The sequence below is a fragment of the Carcharhinus amblyrhynchos genome, chromosome 17 (genome assembly GCF_965287045.1).
Source record: "Carcharhinus amblyrhynchos chromosome 17, sCarAmb.v2.hapA, whole genome shotgun sequence".
Lineage (NCBI taxonomy): Eukaryota > Metazoa > Chordata > Chondrichthyes > Carcharhiniformes > Carcharhinidae > Carcharhinus > Carcharhinus amblyrhynchos.
In genome coordinates this window covers 32,360,455-32,382,503 of record NC_137340.1, presented here as the reverse complement: position 1 = coordinate 32,382,503, position 22,049 = coordinate 32,360,455, and the positions used below count along the sequence as shown (strand labels likewise).

Here is a 22,049-nt window from a genome sequence, read left to right as displayed (position 1 = left end):
GTAAAACACACGCAATGAGATTCTGAAAGCATTCCAATGTGTGGAACTACAGGAAACAGATTTGAGACTGTGGTCCTTGGCACAATCAGATTGTAAAGAAGTAAGTGAAGATCAAAATGGCAGCGAACTAATATTCTCACACAGGAATATCACCCCTTACATTCTGAAGGGAATTCAAACAAACCAGAACCAGAATTAGCCCTTTGTTTGCTCTTTACCACTCTCACTTATTGTTTTGGGTAGTCAAGTGATTTAAACAGAACTAATAAACCTGTAAACCCTATATGCTAATTATATAGATGCTGAAAATCATGAGTAGGGTGAGGGTTCTCTCCATCTTCCAACAAAACTCCCCCAAAAACCCTACTAGCACGGCATAGTAAAGTCACCATAGTCCCAGATGACCATAGGCTGTCTCCTTCGAGGGGTAGAGCTGACTGATGGTGTCTTAACCTGAGGATCATCACATCTCTGATGAGGGACAAGGCTGGCCTTCATGCATAACCTCAGCCAGTAGGGGAACTCAACCCGTGCTGTTGGCGTTCCTCTGCATCACAAATCAGCTGCCCAGCCAAATGAGCTATAAGTGGAGTCATGGTGACAGACCAGTGGAACACGTATGAAATGTCAGCATCATATTATCTGAATTCATTTATTGCAAGGCCTGGCAGTTCAAGAACTTGAAAATTTTAGGCCATGGTTTACAATATTAAAGAACAAAACACTCACTTGTATAGTTTATCTAATGGCGACGCAATCACCTGCGCATGCTTAATGTTAACTTGCCAAAACGTTTCAGTGAGTGTTTCAGGTGAAATAGCTCTTGAGGGGGGAGTATACTTGAGCAGTTAAGCAGGGTTCAACAAAGTGCCAGATGACAGGAGAAGGGGAACATTAACCTAACATCTGAGAGATCAGGTACATATTGAAAAGAAATCCTGTCACTAATATCCTGGACCCAGGAGACTGCATGAGAAAAGAGAAAATCAGTGTTAACACTCAATGAAACTCAGTTCAGGGAAAATATTCTCTTGAGAGATAGAATCTATTGACAAAGGGATAATTGGAGGCATGTTTTGAGATAAGAAGCCTGCAAGGAAAAAAGGTGAAAGTCTCGCAATGAATTCCAAAACTGGATTGGGATTTGACTGGAGCTACACTGGCATTTGTTCCAAAATCCATGCAGTGAAAGCCATTACCTCTTGGCAAAGTGTGGCAGTATTACCACAGAGCCGGAAGTTATGGAGGTGGGGAGTGAGGAATGTTATTTACACAAGAGGAAAAACATAACCAACAGCAAACTGATTCTTTATCAGTCGCTTTTTATTTCATCATGTGCTGCGGACAGGGCAAATCTTACCTCCATGTGTCAACTGATTTTCCCAATCTACAGCTGCACAAATATTACATCCTGAGTTACTGTTCTTCATTATCTAGATTAATGCGTTGACAAAATATTTTTCTGCCAGCTCTTTTAACACTCGTTGACACAATTTAAATGGTTTGATCTGTTACTGAAATAATGGAATGGGACACAAACACTCTCAAGCGTTCAAATATTTATTTTCCCAAAGGTAATTTCAAGATTAAAGCAATTTATTGACAAAATAATTGATGCTACAAATGGAAATGTCCTGCCTTTTGTTTTTCGACAGTTACAAGTGATGCTGGCTAATACAAAATCAGTCCATGGATTACAATGTCCAAGCAGTGGAAAAGAAGAAGCTTCAACATTCGTAATCAGTGGTTCATCAGTAATTTAGAGGCCTTCAAAACAGCAGGTCCTAGATTTCCAATTGTAACACCAAGTTTGAACAAGTAACAATTAGTGTTATGATTAAGAAACCTGGCATTGTAAGGATAAGATACAAAAGTCTGAGATCACGCACCAACTGACTCAAGAACAGCTTCTTCCCTGCTGCCATCGGACTTTTGAATGGTCCCATCACATCATAAAATCATAGAATCCTACAGTGTAAAAGGAGGCCACTCGGCCCATCAAGTCTGCACCAACCACAATCCTACCCAGGCCCTATCCCTATAATCCCACCTATTTACCTTACTAATCCTCCAACACTGAGCAGCATTGCCAATCCGTGTAACCTGCACATCTTTGGGCTGTGGGAGGAAACTGGAGCACCCGGAGGAAACCCACGCAGACACGGAGAGAATGTGCAGACTCCACGTAGGCAGTGAACTGAGGCCGGGATTGATCCCGGGTCCCTGGTGCTGTGAAGCAGGAATATTAACCATTATGCCACTGTTCCGCCTTTATTGCTTATATTGAGCTGATCTTTCTCTCCACTCTATCTGTAACTGTAACACTACATTCTGCACCCTCTCCTTTCTTTCTCCCCTATGTACTCTATGAACGGTATGCTTTGACTGTATAGTGTGCAAGAAACAATACTTTTCACTCTATCCCAATACACATGACAATAATAAATCAAATCATATAGGTAGAAAATTTGTCAGCTCAGCACAATTACAAAGTGTTGAAGGCCAGGTTTTATTTTCAGGTATTGGCAGTTCTCTGGCAAGGAGTCTGAGAAACAAGCCAATTTCAAGGATTGATGAAGAAGGTTAGTGCAGGAGTCCTTGACCCTCCCTGACTGGCCCAGAGGTGTGGGATCACTGGGATTTCTCCCCTGTCCCAACAGCCCATGAATTTACATTTAACATTTCTTGCTACAGCAGCATATGATTGGTTGTCATGTGATCAGGAATGACATGACCAGGTTGTCACTTCCTGTCATGTGATCAACACTCCAGGAGCATCTCTGACCAAGGTCGATGACCCTATTTAGCAGAGATGGTTGGTGTAAAATTAAATTGTCGTGGGAGTTAAGTTTAATTAATTTATTATTGTCACAAGTAGGCTTACATTAACACCGCATGAATTTACTGTAAAAATCCCCCTAGTCGCCACATTCCGGCATCTGTTCGGATCCACTAAGGGAATTTAGCTTGGCCAATGCACCCAACTGGCATGTCTTTCAGACTGTGGAAGAAACTGGAGCACCCAGAGGAAACTCACACAGACATGCAAATCCCACACAGACAGTGACCCGAGCCAGGAATTGAGCCCTGGCGCTGTGGAGCAGCAGTGCTAACCACTATACTACCTTGCTGCCCCAGTTACAGTGAAATTCCCCTAGTCATCACATTCCGGTGTCTTTTCAGGTTAGTACGCCTAACCGGCACATCTTTCAGAATGGGGGAGGAAACTGGAGCACCCGGAGGAAACGGGATGAAAGTGCACATCCTTAGAAAGTCAGCAGCCTCGTCGAATGGAAAGCCTTCTGATGTTGCCATATTAGCTAAATGGTGGATATTGGCTCTGCTAAATAATGTAGCTATCACCTCCTTGGTGTTTTATAGTGACAGGGCCCAGAACAGAAACACAATTGAACACTGCTATCCAGTTAAGAGAGAAATTAATCTCGGAAAATGAGATATATTTTGATGTGTGCAGCTGTGATTACCTGGTGTTAATACAGATCACTTTGTCAGAAAGTTACTTGATTCGTATCCATCTATTTTTCTCCCTTGAGTATTGATTGGATGATCTGAAACAAGATGCAGCTGCAGACAGTTTGAATCAGAACAGAGGTTGTGTGATTCTGAGCCTCACAGTGACTGGGAATAGAGGAAGAGCTGGATAATTTGTCAGGATGCTGAAAGTCAATGGAACATGTCCCCATTAGGCTGAAGATCGAACAGCCCAGCTTAAAGAACGCTGCATCTGAACTTATGTATTCAAAGCACACAATCCATATGTTCACACTGTTAGGGTAAGGGTTCCACCAGTGGGAGAAACAGTGAGGCAAGCTTTGACGCTTGTAATCTCTATGACCTATTTGCATTCTCCGTAGCGTGAATATCATTAAAAAGCTGTGGGCAGGGCCTATGCCCACTAGAGAGACCGGCAGCGTAGTGCTGAGCGGGCCACTGTGCATGTGCCGATCTCTGTGCTGACAGCTTGATCGCTGGCCAGCCCCGCTACCCTGCGTCAATGGCTGTGTGGCCCCACCCCCACACCCCGATTGCTGGCCTTCTAGACATATCTTGGTCAGCCTCAACCTCACTGACCCTCCCACCCCAATGGCCATCCCTGGTCGCTGGATGCCCTGCCTCTGTGCACAGTGGCAAGGGAAGCCCCCACCTCCTTGGTACTGCTCGATGCGTGGTGGGCAGCGTCAAGGTGTTCCCTTGGGCATTGCCACTTTATCCCCAGGTAGTGCCAGGAGGCCAGGCTGGTACTCTCAAGTTGGCAATGTCCAGGGAGCATCGCCTACCTTATCCCAGAACTCCTGAGTGGCCTTCATGGCCCCACTTCATTCCAGCAGGGTTGGGGTGCCAACTCACCGTAGATGGGGATCTATTGTAAATCCCGCTGGATTGGAACACTCTGGCAGGGTAGGGGAGAGGCTATTTAAAGATATTTAAACCTTTGTTACAATAATTTATGCAGCTCCGTACAGAAATCTGGTGTGGAGTTGATGGCGCTGGAAATCCGATGACTGGAGACTCGCTGAGGCCTTGGTGCTCAGTAGGAAGCTTGCTACATGGCCTCCGTTTGCACTCTTAGCTGCAATTCTCTGACCTTGTTCACCCACCACCGCTGCCAGCGAGAATGGAGAATTTGGCACCCAGCCAAATCTCCATTCATTTGCAGTGGAACTGGAGAATCCCAGCTGAGGTTGGAGAATTCCGGCCAGTGTTTATGAATTCCTGCACTCCAGTAATGCAATAATGAAGGAGGATAAGTGGTGTTACAATGATCACAGGGGATTGTCAATCGATCTCCAAGTGGGCCTCATTGAATATGAGCTTCCGTATTAGGCGAGTGAAGGCTCGTCTAATAGGGAAAGGAGCAGCAGGGGGAGGTTCAAATCCTGCTGGCTCCATGCAGGCCGGCAGTTGAAAGAGTTCGGGGCTGATCTGTACACTGCAGCGACCAGCGGCACTTTGAGCATGTTGTAAATAAAAGGTGTTGGTGACAGAAGACTGGTCTCGGTAAGATTAATACAAGTGGTTAAAGTAGTACTTATTGGAAAGGTGTATTCGAACTTCACAATGCTGGTTATCTTCTCCCCCCCAGGGACTGATGCTGGCTACACATTATAATCTTGCACCTATAACCTTCAGCATGAAGTTCAACGGACAAACAGAACTTAACAAAGTCTTCAGAGGAAATTAAAGAACGCACACCATATAAACACTCAGCGAGACAGCAAACAAACTATGTTCCTGATTCATCTTCAATGCTGATTTTCCAAACAATTCCAAAAAATCCCTACAGTGCAGAAGGATGCCATTCAGCCCATCGAGCCTGCACCAACGACAATCCCACCCAGGCTCTATCCCTGTAACCTCATGACGTTGAATGCTCCTGATTCTCACAAGGGAAAGAATATCTTTACACAATACACTTCTCTCAATATATTTGGATTATATTAACGAATCCAGGAACAAGAGTTGGATTGTCTGCGGAACTTTATCAACAGGCTGCTATAGTCTGTCAGAGCAGATCTATTCTTTGTAGAATATTGTAGCTGTTCACTATTTCATACATTTTTGCAAATTCTCCTCCTTACTTCTACCCCCTCCCTTTTTCACTCAGCACAGCTCAGACAATTGGGTATTGGTGTCAAATCAGCATTATACATTGAAGAATGTCATAATCGGCCTGCTCTGCATACTTCTGGCAGACGCTCGCTGTGGGTAATACTTATGCCGACACAGAATGGTGTCCACTGGAGAGTGACTGAAGATGCCATGTTGAAGTGCTGAAGACATTTGCAGTGCCCCAGAAAACAGGCATTAACCAACCCAAATAGCTTCATCATCTCATCTGATTCATCACACCAACCAGCAGGTGGTGCCATGTTATTTTGACAGGGATATTGTGCATTATTCTGGGATGGTTATCATCGCCTGTACCTTAACCATATTAATGACCTGGATGAAGGGACCATTGACTGTATTGCAGCCAAATTTACTAATTACATGAAGGTGGGTGGGAAAGCAAGTTGTGTGGAGGATACAAAGAGCCTGTGAAGGGAAACCGATAAGTTAAGCGAGTGGGCCAAAATTTAGGAATATAGTGTGGGAAAATGTGAGGCTGTCCACTTTGGCAGGTAGAATAGAAAGGCAGAATGTTATTTAAATGGAGGGAAACTACCAAATGCTGCAGCACAGAGGGATCTGTACACGCATCACAAAAGTCAGCATATTGATATAAGAAGTAGTTAGAAAGTTAAATGGAATGTTGATTTTTATTGCAAGAGAACAGAGTGTAAAATTTAAGGAGGAAGATACTTGCATTGGACGCAGTTCAGGCAAGGCTCACTAGACTGATTCCTGGAATGAAGGGTTTGTCTTATGAGGAAAGATTGAACAGGTTGGGTCTATACTCATTGGAGCTGAGAAGAATGAGAGGTGATCTTATAAGATTCTGAGGGGACTTGACATCATAGAAGCTGGAAGGATGTTCCCCTTTATGGGGGAATCCAGAACACAGGGTCGCAGTTTAAAAATAAAGGATCTCCCATTTAAGATGGAAATAGGGAGGGATTTCTCCTCTCAGAGGATCATTGATGTAGCAAACAGTAGAGGCTGGGTCAGAGAATACATTCAAGGCTGAGTTAGACAGATTTTTAATTGGTAAGGGAGTCAAGGGTAGTGGGGTGAAGGAACTGGCAGGAAAGTGGCAATAAGATCACAATTAGGTCAGCCACGATCATACTGAATGGCAGAGCAGGCTCGAATGACCTACTTTTGCTCCTAGTTCTTATATTTATTTAACTGCAGTTGTTGACTGGTTATGAATTTGGGACTTCAGGGGCTCACATAAACAAAGGGTGGGATTCTCCGGCCGCACTCGCTTGAAATCCAGAGATTCCCACCCGACTTCAGTGGGCCCTTACATGGCCCGCCCACCCGGCCTGTTAGAATTCCAATGGCAGGCGGGATGGGAGAATTCCGGCCAAAGATTATCAATTCAACCAATGGACCCTGTTCCCCTGAAGATTTCTAAAGACTCTGGACACAATCATATGCCCTCATCCCACCAGGCAGAAGGCAAGGCAGAAGGATCAGATGAGAGGCGAAAATCAGAAATGCGTCCAGTTTCTCGCCTCCCCCAGTTGTACCGACCGTGTCTTGCTGGCAACATTGGCTTTGCGGCCATAATTTGTTCAGCATTGTGAAGTATGAATATGCCTTTTCAATAAATTCTACCTTACCGACTTATCCTCCATATGAACTTTTTTTGTTATGACTTCAAACAGGTTATTAAATCGGCAATAGGTCATATTGTAGCATTCTCTAGATTATGCTGAGATTTTGGTTTCTGTCCTATTTTGACATCATGGAAATGTACAACACCCTTCTACTAAATCTCTCCCCATTATTTCAATGAAGATGTTAAAATAAATGCTTATCATTTCCAACAAATACATTATTAAAAATGACAACTGGCTTGGGGTAAGCAGATATAAAAACTATCCACAATATATCAGGAGTCTAAATTACATCGTAAACTGTGTGCAAAATTCCTGATCCATGGATAAACCTTTCTCATTTATTTCTTTTGGGTTATTCACATGCTAACCACTTCTTTAAGCAACTTAATTAGATTTAGCTGCGGGGTGTGTGATTAAATGAACTGAGGTGGAAATATTACAGATTGTTTTTTTTTATTTTAGAAATGAAGCAGTCTCTAGACATATTGAATGAACATTTAGTCCTCCTTATTCAAATATATTCCTTCCAAGCAAATGATGCATTCAACACGATTGAATAGAACAGGTTTTGTACCTTGTAGCGTCTGCCACAACTGTAGAATTTCCTGCTTAGTTCAATTAGTTTCCTTTTTTTTGCATGCTCACCATTTGTGCAGTACAAATATATTGCTGATTGTTAATGTAAGGGGAAAATAATTTCACCTCCCCCCCCCCCCCAATCCTTTACAGGCAAAAAGAAAAGATGAATCTGCGGTCACCATCCTAATATATCTCCGGACAAATCTTGAAAAGTAAGGCAGCTTCTGAACCACAGCATGGAAACAGAATACCTTTCAGTTAGCTGGTTGTGAAGTAATTACATAGCTTCACAGTTCAAGAAATCTCTGTCAGAAGCACAGTGGCCAACCCCTCTCTCACCTTCACTGACCTTCTCCGGCAGTACTTCAGTTAGGACTGTTCCATCTTTTCAGACCTGCTCTGAGTGTGATCTTCTTCACTGTTCCTGAACAGCTGACTTCTCTTTTCCTTCTTTGGTTCTTGGTTTTCCGCCACCGAGACCCTCTACCTTGTTGCTGGAGATCCGGTTTTCCCTGTTCTCAATTGCTTTCCCCACATTGTTACTGCGGCTCACTGAGTCTAAACTGCTCAGCTAAAGTCTGTGAGAAAATGACTGACTTCACGGAGTTCATGAAAACCAAAAGCAATGAATAAAATATCTTTCAAATGGTTCAATCTCAATTTGAATGCCACCTAAAGTCATCTCAATTTAAGCACATTCTTACAACTGACTTCATCAGCACTATAATCTTTAAGCCCATACACATATACAATTGCAGGGCCATTTTAAGTACTGCCTTCTTTTTTATTCATTACCAAAACTGATGATCTTGTCAGCACTTATGATCCCATCTTCTAAATGTACTGTTACTAATAGAGTTTTGCAAGACGATGCAAGGTTTTTCTGGAGCAGATAAAGCAGACTATTCCCACGAGTGACTGGGTCAATAACTAGTGGTCATAGATTTAAGATCTTAACCAAAAGATAATGGCAAAAAAAGAAACAGGAGCGTGGGACTATACACAACAGCTCTTTCAAAGACTCAGCACTACCTCATATTAAGTTGATCTTTCTCTACACCCTAGCTATGGCTCTAACACTACATTCTGCACCCTCTCCTTTCCTTCTCTATGAACAATAGGCTTTGTCTGTATAGTGTGCAAGAAACAACACTTTTCATCCTATACTAATGGATGGGACAATAATGGGTCAAATGATCTCTTCTGTTTCTGTGATTATATGAACAATGCCAACACAATTAGAGAAGATCTGACAAATAGCAAGATAAACAATTCAGAGGGCGATTGATAGTTAAAGTATAATAATAATGCCCACTCCACAGGATTGCTGAAAAGATTGATAGCAGCAGGAAGTTCACAGCCTGGAAGGAGTATTAGAAACATAGAATATAGGCATAGGCCATTCATAGAATCATAGAACCCTACAGTACAGGAGGAGACCATTTGGCCCATCAAGTCCACACTGACCACAATCCCACCCAGGCCCTATCCCCATAACCCCATATATTTACCCTAGCTAGTCACCCGACACTAAGGGGCAATTTAGCATGACCAATGCACCTAATGTGGACTTCTTCGGACTGTGGGAGGAAACTTGAGCACCCGGAAGAAACCCATGCAGACACAGGGAGAATGTGCAAACTCCACACAGTCCCTCAAGGTGGAATTGAATCCGTGGTGCTGTGAGACAGCAGTGCCAACCATAGTGCATGAACATTTTAATAGCATATTCCTTATTAAACACAAAACCACCTCTCTGCCAATATTTTATTTGCCGTTGCCATCTGCCTTGAAAAATGTTTCCAGCATTTTCTGTTTTAAAGTTAGCCCATGACTGTCTTAGAATCATAGAATCCCACATTGCAGAAGGAGGCCATTTGGCCTATCGAGTCTGCACTGACCACAATCCCACCCCAGGTCTTATCCTCATAACCTCATGCATTTACCCTAGCTAGTCCCCCTGACACTTGGAGGCAATTTTTTAGCATGGCCAATCCATCTAACTCGTACATTTTTGGACTGTAGGAGGAAACTGGAGCACCCAGAGGAAACCCATGCAGACACGGGGAAAATGTGCAAACTCTACACAGACACTGACCCAAGCCAGGAATCAAACCCAGGTCCCTGGCGCTGTGAGGCAGCAGTGCTAACCATTGTGCCACCAAAGCCGTTCTGATTGATGCTGTGTGTTTTATGCTGACTTCCATACTTAGAAACACAAAGCATGACATCTTAATTCACATTCTAATGCTCTCAATAGCCATCCACTCCACACTATTAGAAAAGGAAATCACCAGTGAGCCACAATGGGCCTTTTCTTTATTGTAACCAAGCACCTAACTTTCAGGAGAAGCCCCATGACAGCAATTCACCGTACGTCTATTCTGAAATTAAAATGCTTTCTTTCAGATTCCAGCCATTGAAATACAATAAGATACAGCTTGATGCATTCCAATCTAGTTATTATTCTTCCCTTGAGATGTGGGCTTTTGCCAGCAACAAGTGCACCAACGTGCAACGGGAATTATTAAATATGGCAACGGAATGGACTTTGGATTCAATTTCATTTGAGTCTGAGATTCAAGATGATTGACAAAGTGTATATATAAAAACAATTTCCACCCTCGATTTCCCTGTTGTTCTATTGTTCCCTATGAGGCCTCTCTATTCTGTATCTTTCTAACTGAGAAACAAGAGATGCTCAGGGTGTGAACTTTTCAACAATGGTTATCATTTCACAAGGAAGGAAAATCAAATGTTCCAAATCCAATATAGAAGTTAGTACCTGAAGAGGAAAAAGATTCTTTATCAAAACAGGAAGAAAAAAGAAAGCTGTTTAACAGGACTGCACAAAATGAGATGGGGGAAAGGGGGTATTAGGGATTTGTAGATTTGTACTGAAATCAATGACAGCAGATAATCAAACCAAAGGAAGCATGAGTATCCCTTATTCAAAACCCTCGAGGCTTGATTACAGTTTCAATTTCACACCATTTAGTTTCTTAGATGCTGCATATAAACTTTACATTGCAATGACCCAAGCCTAGGCTAGCTTTGGTTTTAAGTAATTCAAATGGCGAGGAAAGTAAGATGTATCACTGAATAGTAAATGCAGGGCACCTGAAAGAGTTCCTTTTTGACATGTTCACCACAAACACTGCAAACTAAACAGAGCAAACAAGACTTCCTGAGCTAAAGGTCAATGAGGTTCAAGTAAAGTGCAGCTTTTAGATGTGCTTCTTTTTTCGGATTTACAGATAAAGGATAGTGGAGCTGTCCGCGTAAATTGATCGCTGCCTTACACTGAAGGACTGTGGCAGTGGCAGTGAAGGAGCTGATTTGGGGTCAGCTGCAATTGCTGGAGTGACATAAGGAACAGCTAGAAGTCAGTGCAGTTTGAGAATGATGGAACTGGAAAGTGGGGATGAGAAGAGAATCCAGATTCACAGGCGATGGGGCATTGGACCTATCTTTAATTAGCTTCTGGGTGTTGGTGGGTCTGTCCTGTGCTTCCAGCATTTATCCTGCCTTTTATATTTCATATCACCAGCAGTTTGCATTTTTTAAATTTGCTCACATTTTGGAGACCTCTTTGTGTCTATTTCTTTATCTTTCCTTTCTGCATTATGTACTCTTGTCAGCTTTTCAAGAACTGCAATTTAAATATTGAAGTCATCATTTAAGTGACATTAACGGGGCTGGCATGACTGGTTCCAGCTTCCCAGACATTTGTTCCCTTGGCGTATGAAGTCTTTCCATCAACAGGGAGCAGATGTGACATCCATGCCGAGAGGGAAATCGGAGGCCATTGAAGCCCTCAGAAGGGCAGGTGCAGGGCCAAGCAGTGCTCAACAGGTAGTGCCAGCCTGGTAGTGCCCACCTGGCATCGCCCACCAGGCACCATAACTGTGCTGGGCAGTACCAAGGGGGTGAGGCCTGAGCGGGAGTGGGACTATGACAGAGGACGCAAGGTGGGAGGAAGCTCTGCCAAGGTTGGGAGGCACGAGGGGATCTCTGCAGACAGGGGTGATCGGTGGGGGGAGCTCTGCAGTGGTGGTGATTAGCAGGAAATGATCAGCAAAAGGTGTGAGGAAGGGAAGGACTGGTACAGGAAGCAGTTGGTGGGTGGCACTGGGGGGAGTAACCAGCACAGAGAGTGATCTGTGAAAGGGGATGGGTTGGGGGGTCAGGATGTCTCCCAGGGGGTGGATTGCACAGGGAGAGATGGGCAGGAGTGGAGGGGGTTGGAGGGGGGGGGGACCATTACAGGGAGTGATCAGTGGAAGGGAGTGGGTGGGGGTCAGGACATCTCCCAGTTCACTGGAAGATTGGGGCATCTGGGCAATAGCACTCCAAGTGCTTTTCCATCCACTTCACTGGCAAGCTTAAGATTGGGTCACTGTTTGTGTGGAGTCTGTACGTTCTCCCGAGTCTGTGTGGGCTTCCTCCAAGTGCTCTGGTTTCCTCTCATAGTCCAAAATGCATGCTGGTTTGTTGTATTGGCCATGTTAAATTCTCCCTCAGTGGACCCAAACAGGTGCCAGAGTGTGGCGATTAGGGGATTTTCACAATAACTTCATTGCAGTGTTAATGTAAGCTTACTTGTGACATTAATAAATAAACTTAAACTTAATATCGATTTCTAGGTTTTGGTCACAATGCTAACTGTGAAAGTCTGGCTATACAATTTAAACCAAGAATCCATTATTCCCGATAGCTACAGTGCAAATATAAATCAGCCACATTGAATCACAGAATCGTTCCTACGTTGCTGGTCCATATCTTGGGAATAATTTAACTTTGCAATTTGTAATTCTTTTTAAAGATTTAGGATGGGATTCTCCAGCCATTTGCTGGCGTGGGATTCTCTGGTGCCACTGGCAATGGACCCGCGCCCGTGGGTATCCTGGTGGTGTGGGGTGGCTTCGATGGGAAATCCCAATGACAGCAGCGGTGGGACCAGAGAATTTTGCCGTCAGTGATGACATGTTGCCTCCCGCCACTGAGAAACACACGACAGAGGGCCGGAGAATCTAACCCTTAATGTTTACACCTTTCGCCATAACACCTCGTGTTATGAAGCTAATGTTGTCAAAAATGCAATGCAGGGAACCATCTGAAATGATCCACTTCCAAGTGTCATTATTTGATCTGATACAGGATCAACTCAATTCTCTTCTGAGGGGTTTGGGTGAATACTTTCTAAGTGCGCACATGTTCACATCAGTGCGCAATATATTTCCATCTCCTGAAAGTGAAGTTTAATGGTATAAGTTTTAACAGCTGCCATGCAGAAGCAATGCCAGGCCTGATTCACAAGAGGTACCTCTGCGAAGAGGTACTGAAACAAGAGGGTCCTATAGCCACAGACTGGAAAACAGACTTGCGGCAGAACACTTAGAAATAAGAGGAATTGAATGCCATATTTCAGGTGAAGGGAATGAGGGATGAGGATGACATAATGATGTCCCCGGGCAATTCGAGTTACAGAGGGATACCAGGAGAATAGCAATGAAGCGGCGCTAGTGATGGACACCAGAGGAAAAACAACTCACTGCAGATGAACAGCAAACTGCTGAACAAATTACCCAAGGGCATTTAAAGAGCAAGAAGCTGTGAGAATTGATTGAATCGCCTAAGAATGATGCCAAAATGTGGCAGTAAAATATTGCAGCAAACATTGCGTTTTTGATAACTCTGAAGTGAGTTAATCACAGTCTACCCATCACAACCTGTCTTTCCCCCTGAGAACGACAGGCTACTGCGCTATTAAATTAATAGTACAGCTAATATTTCTTAAAGAATTGTTTGCAATCAGGAGTTCTGTTGATCATATACTTATACATCAAAATGTGCACAAAATATTTTCACATTAATAAAAGTGTTTTACTCGCTATAAAGGGAGACAGCCCAAACACGTATCAAATACATCTTCTATCTCTGTGGGGCCTGTGACATTTGCCGTTCCATCAATTGCACTATGTTGCACAAGGTATTCAGGTGGTATCTTGGTGCCAGAGTTTATAATCGGATAGGAAAGGATCAATGTTATTCCCCTCCAGGATGTCACTCGCACTGATTTTGGCCTGCTTTCTGCTAAGGTAATATCCAGAAGGTGACACAGGCATAAGTATTTATTTTATATCTTTTAGATATAGATGTTTTGGGAGTAGAAGGTGTTCAGAGGTGTTAGCAAAGGGTTGCAGTAACGTATGCAGATTGAAATGGATCAGATTTCACACTGAACTCTGGTCTGGCATTATTTAACGTATCGGGACTGAATCTGAATAATACATCAATGTCCCTTTCTGCATCCAGAAACCTTTACACAAGCTGTAATCATCAACTCATCAAACATCCTTACACTGCCTACCAGGACTTCAGGATGGGAAACAATGGATCTGTAAAATCCCTACGGTACAGGAGGAGGCCATTCAGCCCATCAGACCTGCACCAACAGTCATACCACCCAGATTCTATCCCTGTAAGCCCATCTATTTATCCTGCTAATCTTTCTAACACTAAGGGGCAATTTTCGCATGGCTCATAACCTGCACATCTTTGGAGTGTGGGACGAAATCGGAGCACCCGGAGTAAACCCACGCAGACACGGAGAGAATATGCAAACTCCACTCAGGCAGTGACCCAAAGCTGGAATTGAACCCAGGGTTCCTGGCACTTTGCGATGCCCCCGCCTCCCACCTTGCCATATTCTCTCATATGTTGTAGTTATCACTGGCAAGGCCAGTGATTGTTTACCATTCTTCATTGCCCTTGAACTGAAGGATTTGTTCAGTCATTTCACAGGACATTTAGGAGTTAACCTCACTGTGTGGGTCTGGAGTCACAAACAGATCAGACCATGTAAGGATTTCCTTTTGGGTAGCTGGGTTTTTCTCTGACAGTCAATGATAATGTCATGATCACCATGGCTGAGGCTGGCTTTCAATTCCAACTTTTAATAAATTCATTGCATTCAAGTTCCACCAGCTGCCGTGATGGGATTTGAACCCATGTCCCCAGATCATTAGGCTGGGCCTCCGCACTACTAGGCCAGTGACATTACCACTACACCAGCATCTCCTAGACGCAGGAGTAACAGCATTCAATGTACAGGAGACAGGCAACAGTATTAACATTCTTAACTATAAATTGTAAACATGACAAATTGTAACAACCAATCTGAAGAAAATTGGCAAGCCCCCAGCCACCAGGAGGCTAATACTCCACCTTTGCACACCTCTTTGTTGTAGTATGTTGGAGCTGTGACACAGATACTGAGGAGTGTCAGCATAGATTTGGCTGTGTATGCTTTCTCCAATGTGAGATGGTAATGGGTTATACAAATCTAAATTTGTACCACTGTGGCTGCCAAGTTAAAAATTATGCCCTAAATTTGATAGAATTAAATTTAGCAATAGCGTCCCATCTATCAACCTTACCACATTCGGCTGCGCTGAAATGATTGAACGCCATACTAAAAAATATGCTTTCAGCGCAATTTATTGTGGCATGTCATTAAATGATGATGTTGCATTGAGTCAGTAGAGGGCAGAAATAATCTATTTCATGAAACTGTCACTTTTTATATATAATTTCATCAAACCATCATATTTACATAATATCAAATTTTAAATTAAGCTGTATCACGCAATTGCTTTCTATCAGAAACATTCAAAGGAGTTCCAACTGAAACCTTAACTTTTTCAGTGGTTTGACACTAACTCAGGCAAGAAATTGTAAAACATGGAAGTCATTGAAAGAGTCACATGGTCACTATTTAGTTAGCTGAAATGTTGTGAGTTCAAAGCATTAAAGTACAAATAAATGGAAACTTTCCTATCTTCCTAATGCTTTTCATCAACTTTATTATGCACTTTGAAAGCTCAAATTGAACAATTTCAAGAATTGAATGAAACTCATCAAGGTAAACAAATTCTAAAGAGGTCCTTACCCCTGAATATCACCCCATCCCAGCCCACCCTAGTAAACAAAGCAGTATCACAACCAGTGCTGAATCTTCTGCAATAGCTTGAAGTAACTCATGGGGGATTGGTGAAATGCTGTATTGTGTGTGAGTACTGGTAGACCTCTCCCTGCATTGTGCTTTTGTTGCACAAAGATTTTTTTTTACATACTTTATATTTTTCAGCATACATCTGTTGAGTTGGTCATGCAGGAGAGTGCATTGGAGTAAGAAGAATGTAAGAAATTGGAGCAGGAATAATCCATACACCTCCTCAAACCTGCTCTGTCATTCAATGAAATCACGGCTGACTTGATCTTGGCCTTCACTTTCCTTCCTGGTCCCCATAATTCTGGATACCCCTATAGTTCAAGAATCTGTCTATCTCAACTGTGAATATGTTCAATATCTTGGCCTCCCTGCATAGAAAATTCCTTCTCTTCTCCATCTTAAATAACAGATCTTTGCTGACACAGGTACCTAGTCAAGTTCATATTGCTCATTGATTACTTCTTCTCAAGGATCAAATAACCATAATGGATTGAAGTCAAATCCTTTCACCTGTGCTTTTGAAAAACAGCCGCTAATTGATTGAGGAGAAGAGTTTGGAGAAATCTTTTCGTACAAAGTTGTTGAAGCAAGTAATTCTTTGCTGCAGAGGGCAGTTGAGGCAAAGACTATTGTGTCATTTAAAGGAGCTGGGGAAGATAGAAAGTTCTGGAGAGCAATGGGATTAATTTTAGATTACTCTGGCAAAGACCTGGCATTGAAACGTTGGCCCGAATGGTCCCCTTCTATGCTCTGAACCTCCATAGCAGTGCAGGAAAAGAAAAATAGCACTAGGGTGGTGAAAAATAATGCTAGTTGTTTCATATTTTTCTTTTAAAAAAGAAAAATACAGATCTAAATATAACAGAGGCTTGTACCAGTGAACTCACTGAGTTGGAATTTCTGGAGGGGGTACATTGATTTCTGGCCGTAACAGAAAATTATCATGAATTATGAAGATCCAACATAAATACTCTTCTACTCGGCTTCCCCGGGGTTTTCACCAAAGTTACAATGGGCAAGTCGGTGATGCCTAACTTTACCATATTAATTTGAGCTAAAGTCTGCAACATTAGTTAAGTTTTCATTTCCCTCTGATGTTGACTTTAATATTTACATTTAAGATTTACATGAGAGACTGTAATTTTTGGAATTTTCAATGGTAACTTGTTACTAGAACATTCTATAACTAACCCCACTGTCCTCTCTCCTGCGCTTTCCATCTTCCCCAGCTTCACACATAAAACCACTTTTCCCTTTAAGCAGTGGAAAAGAATCACCTGCTCTAACAACTTGGAATTTTTATTTTTGGGAAGGCCACACAACATAGAATTCACAGAATCCCTACAGTGCAGGAGGCGGCCTTCTGGTCCATCAAGTCTGCACTGACTCTCTGAAAAACAACTACCCAGGCCCTCTTTTCCACACTATCCCTGTAAACCTGCGCATTTACCAGGGCTAATCCACCTAACCTGCACTAAGGGGCACTTTAACATAGCCAATCCACCTAACCTGCACATCTTTCGATGGTGTGGAGGAAACCTACACAGACATGGGGAGACCGTGCAGACTCCGCATAGTGACTTGAGGCCAGAATTGAACCTGGATCCCTGGTGCTGTGAGGCAGCAGAGCTAACCACTGTGCCATCGTGTTTCAACTTGTTGAGTTTTGATTTAGAGTGTAAATTTGTTTCATAAGAACTCTCAACTAAGCTAATGTGAAATTCTCCTTTGGAATCCCAAGGTACATCACAGGGGAGTGAGTTTTTTGAAGCAGCACCGACACATTGATCAGAGAGAGATCCATAGTTGTTCTTCTAACTTCTAGTTGAAGAAATGTAGTGAGAATACAATGACCTGCACATGAGTTGGAAAATGATGCAGAATGGAAGCCAATGCAAAAAAGAAAAAAAGTTCTCTCAGACTTACAGGAGGAATGACTGCTGGGGAAACTCTTTCTTCCCTCTGACACCACATCTGGATCACCTGTGCAGTGCATCTCAGGGTTCATTACACCATCCGGGAAGCAACGGTTAAAAAAATCAGGTCGCGGCCTGAAAGGGAAAAAACATATTAAAGTACAACAGTTTGATGATTTTGTAAAGGAAAATGTAATCTCAGGGGCAAATACTTTGATAGCTGGGTGATTATATCAGACCTGCCCAAATTATATAACTATTTGCTCTAAAAATAATTCACTTAGAAGAAATGTTTTGGAGAGTGTTGTGGGTTTTCCATGTAACGTATGAAAAGAAATGTGCGTTCACTCAAGTCATTCAATCAAAAGGAATTCCATTAGAACGCTCCCACTTCCTAGCATTGATGTTACAGCCTACAAAATAACTGAGGACTTTCTTTATTGTGCCTCAACTGAGCTTTTGGTGTGATGTAAAAAATTCTTGATGACTGAAAAGCCTCTCTTCTACCTATCATCTTCTGTACAATGTACAAAGTTGTGAATTAACTAGTGGAGCAGCAACGCATATTCTGATATGTACAGACTTCAGAAACGAGAGGCGTAAACAATGTGCAGGAGAAGAATTTTACAGAAGATCACACTCATAAAAATAATTTTTAAAAAATTCATTCCTGGGACATGCGTGTCGCTGGCTGGCCAGCATTTATTGCTCATCCCTAGTTGACCAAGGACAGTTGAGAGTCAACCACATTGCTGTGGCTCTGAGTCACATGTAAGCCAGGTCAGGTAAGGACCTTCCCTAAAGGACATCAGTGAACCAGATGGCTTTTTCCAAATTGACAATGGTTTAATGGTCATCAGCAGATTCTTAATTCTAGATTTTTTTTATTGAATTCAAATTTCACCATCTGCCGTGGCAGGATTTGAAGCCCCAGAACATTAGCTGAGTTTCTGGATTAATAATCTGATAACACCACTCGGCCATGACTTCCCCATGTTCCACGCAGTACAGATGGCCAGTCTAGACTACAGTCCACACATAGATTACAGGCCGCAGAAGCAAAATCCCTGTTGCCATTTCATTTGAATTGTTTCATAACATTGTTCATCTGTAAAAGTGCACGCTTATAGTCTTTTATTTCAAAATAAGGCTTTAGGCTGTATGTACACTTGAAAGAACAAATTACTGAAACAGGAAATGTAATTTGGTGCTTTACATCATGTAATACAGATATAGAAAATTTATTTTTTTAATAAAGTAATTGATTTACTTTGGAGTCAAGATAAAGTTTGGTCTTCAGTTAAACAATGGGTGTGACTGGGCCAAGGCGTGCAGCTGTAATTCGACTCCACTTTAGGGTCAAACATAGCACCATTATTTCCATAGTTCCATTATAAATCCTCTTGCCCACATTTACGATGTAAATATGCTAATGATATCTTCCCACTGAAGTGTCTTCACTGGGGGAAAAATACTACATTATGATAAGTTTATACAGTCAGTCTTAATTACAAATGTGCACAGAAGTCATTTGTAATAGAAAAAGTTGATCGTAAGTACATCTGGACATCCAGGTTTTAATATATCTGTACACAGATACAGTACCTACAGCCTTTGGTTTTGATGTTAACCTCACTGTTAGTTTGCCTCAATTAAAAGCACCTCAGACCCAATTACAAAATAGTCTTCACTTCTCAGGGCTATTAAAAAGGGGCTGCATAATCAATGTTAACAAACACTTTGTGGATTATTCTGGAGCTTCCAGATATTTTAGATGTAACCCAGATGAATAATTTCCACTTTCTTTGAATATTTTTGTTTACCAGTTATAAATTTACAATGGCAATGGGAGGCAATCGGGAATTATCCAATCTGGTAATGAGGAAGCTCTTTTCCACTTGGTGTGCTAGATAAGCAATGGTGGAGGTGGTTTGGTTGGAGATAGGTCATCAGGTGATGACATCTCCAGGACTACATCCAACTAGAGTTGGAAATGCTGGAAACGTATGAATTCCAGAAAATGCATTGAAGCTTTCTGAAAAACGGATGCATGAAGGACAAAGGCTATTAATAATGTGCAAATTTAGGGGAGTAAGAGATATGCCAAGAATTGCAAATCTCCAGAACTTGCAGGTTGATTTACAATGCTCCATCATTTGCATTGTACAAACAGTACTTTGTCATTCTCCACCCTGTTACTTTTGAGAATGTACTGTCAGGAAAACCGAGGTAGTTTTAAGTAACTATATATTTATTGTTAACTATTAGGAGTATGGTCTTAAGTGGGTTTAATTTAGTGTTTCTGTGTAAAGAGTAAAAGGGTATACCTATAGCCAGATTCATGTTGACAAAATGTGTTTGTATCTGGGGGGACCTTTGGTTTCAGATAAAATTGTGCTTCTATTGTGCTTAGAGAGGGTTATGGTGTGAAAAATAAACAAGCTAGGAGAAGTAAAAGTTACTGCTTAGCAATCAGGGATTCCTTTAGGGTGGGAAGGCTTCTTGAATGTATTTTTAGCTGATTTTATAGCACTTGGTTTTAGAAGAAGGAGAGGGGGGAACATCTCTCTCAGTTTTGCTAGAAGAAGAGCTATACCATAGAGCATAGGTTAAGAAAACAACTGCAGAAAACAAAAAGAATAGCTAGTTAAGGAAACTAGAGAAATGAAGAGAAGTTTCCAAGAAGTCAAAAGTTAAAGTAACAAAGAAGAAGCCTTTGGGAACAGGTTACTGTTTATGGAAGTTCAAGTCAGTCATGGAAAGGGAAGAGATGATGAAGTTGGCTACAGACAAGCCACATACCTGAAGCAACTGCTCTTTATTTTCAGTGACAGAGCAATAAGATTCTGTTGGGGCAGAGTACCTGAGTTTATGTAAAAGCATTTAAGACAAAGGAACCCTGAAATGAGAGATGGAAAAGCTGGTACTGGAGGAAAAGCAGCGTGGTTGGTTAGAAAACCTGAAGAAGATTCTTAACGCTGATGGAAAGCATTGTTTGAAAGACAATTTTAAAGCACGTCTTTCATGACTTTGCAAACACTCCTGTGACAATCTGGAGGGGGATTGAGAGAAGAAATCCATGGAAGACTGGTTGAGTGGTATCAGCCATTTGGTTTCAGAATGGGGTGTTATGTTTGAAAACTACACATTTGTCAGATAAGGGAGGAGTAAAGGAGTATTGTATCATAATCAAACTTTTTATGTTTAATATTTTCATTTCTTGTTTATAAGAACATAAGAAATAGGAGCAGGAGTAGGCCATCTAGCTCTTCGAGCCTGCCCCGCCATTCAATAAGATCATGGCTGATCTGAAGTGGATCAGTTCCACTTTCCCGCTTTCTCCCCATAACCCTTAATTCCCTTGTCTATCAAAAACCTATCTACCCTTGACTTAAATATATTTAGCAAGTTAGTCTCCACCACTTCAACGGGCAGAGAATTCCAGAGATTCACCACCCTTTGAGTGAAGAAGTTCCTCCTCAACTCTGATTTAAACTGTCCCCCCCTTATCTTGAGGCTGTGCCCTCTAGTCCTGCTATCCTTTCTAAGCAGGGAGAATCTCTCTACCTCTACCCTATCCATCCCCTTCATTATCTTATATGTCTCTATAAGATTCCCCCCTCATCCTTCTAAACTCCAATGAGTACAGACCCAGTCTATTTAGTCTCTCTTCATAGTCCAACCCCCTCATCTCCGGTATCAGCCTAGTGAACCTCCTCTGCACTCCCTCCAAGGCCAATATATCCTTCCGCAAGTGTGGCGACCAAAACTGCATACAGTTTAAACTAATTTGTGACTGTTCCTCCACATTTTTTTTAACAAAGTGAAAGTTACAGTCCTGTGAGCCAGGATTTTATTTTGGAATCTTCCCATCCAGGATTAACATCTACTGGGATCATAGCATGTTAGATCTGTGTGTTAATTGCCCATCAAACTTACCAAAGAAAGTTTAGTCCAGTAATTAATAATGTAGGTATCCTTTTAACAAAGTGCTAATTGTTAATGACTACCAATTAACCTCACTGAACAGTTAAAATTGAGAGCCTCATTCCTTCAGATAGTGAAGTGAACTGTTGCTGGGCATTTAGAAAAAAAATGTCCAATTTTATTTTCTTTTCTTCTTTTCCATTTTTTGCTTGCTCTCTCTTTTGACCCAATCTTTCTTTCTTTCTCCTCATTCCTGCACAGATGACTCAAATTTAATCATCTCAGTTTATTTTTCAATCCTTTCCTCTCATTAGTTAATGAGCTATGCCGTTGGGTAGCCATGATGTAGAGATGCCGGTT

At 42.0% G+C, this 22,049-nt stretch overlaps 1 protein-coding gene across 3 annotated transcripts in view; it reads right to left on the bottom strand.

Annotated features, from left to right (window-relative positions):
• The window catches only part of plpp4 (phospholipid phosphatase 4), a 262,282-nt gene that overhangs the window by 74,567 nt on the left and 165,666 nt on the right, over nt 1-22,049 (bottom strand). For all 3 annotated transcript variants that reach the window (XM_080205293.1, XM_080205295.1, XM_080205296.1), the window contains exon 5: nt 17,773-17,897. In XM_080205293.1, coding sequence (XP_080061419.1) covers nt 17,773-17,897 — 125 coding nt within the window. The remainder of the gene's footprint in view (nt 1-17,772; nt 17,898-22,049) is intronic.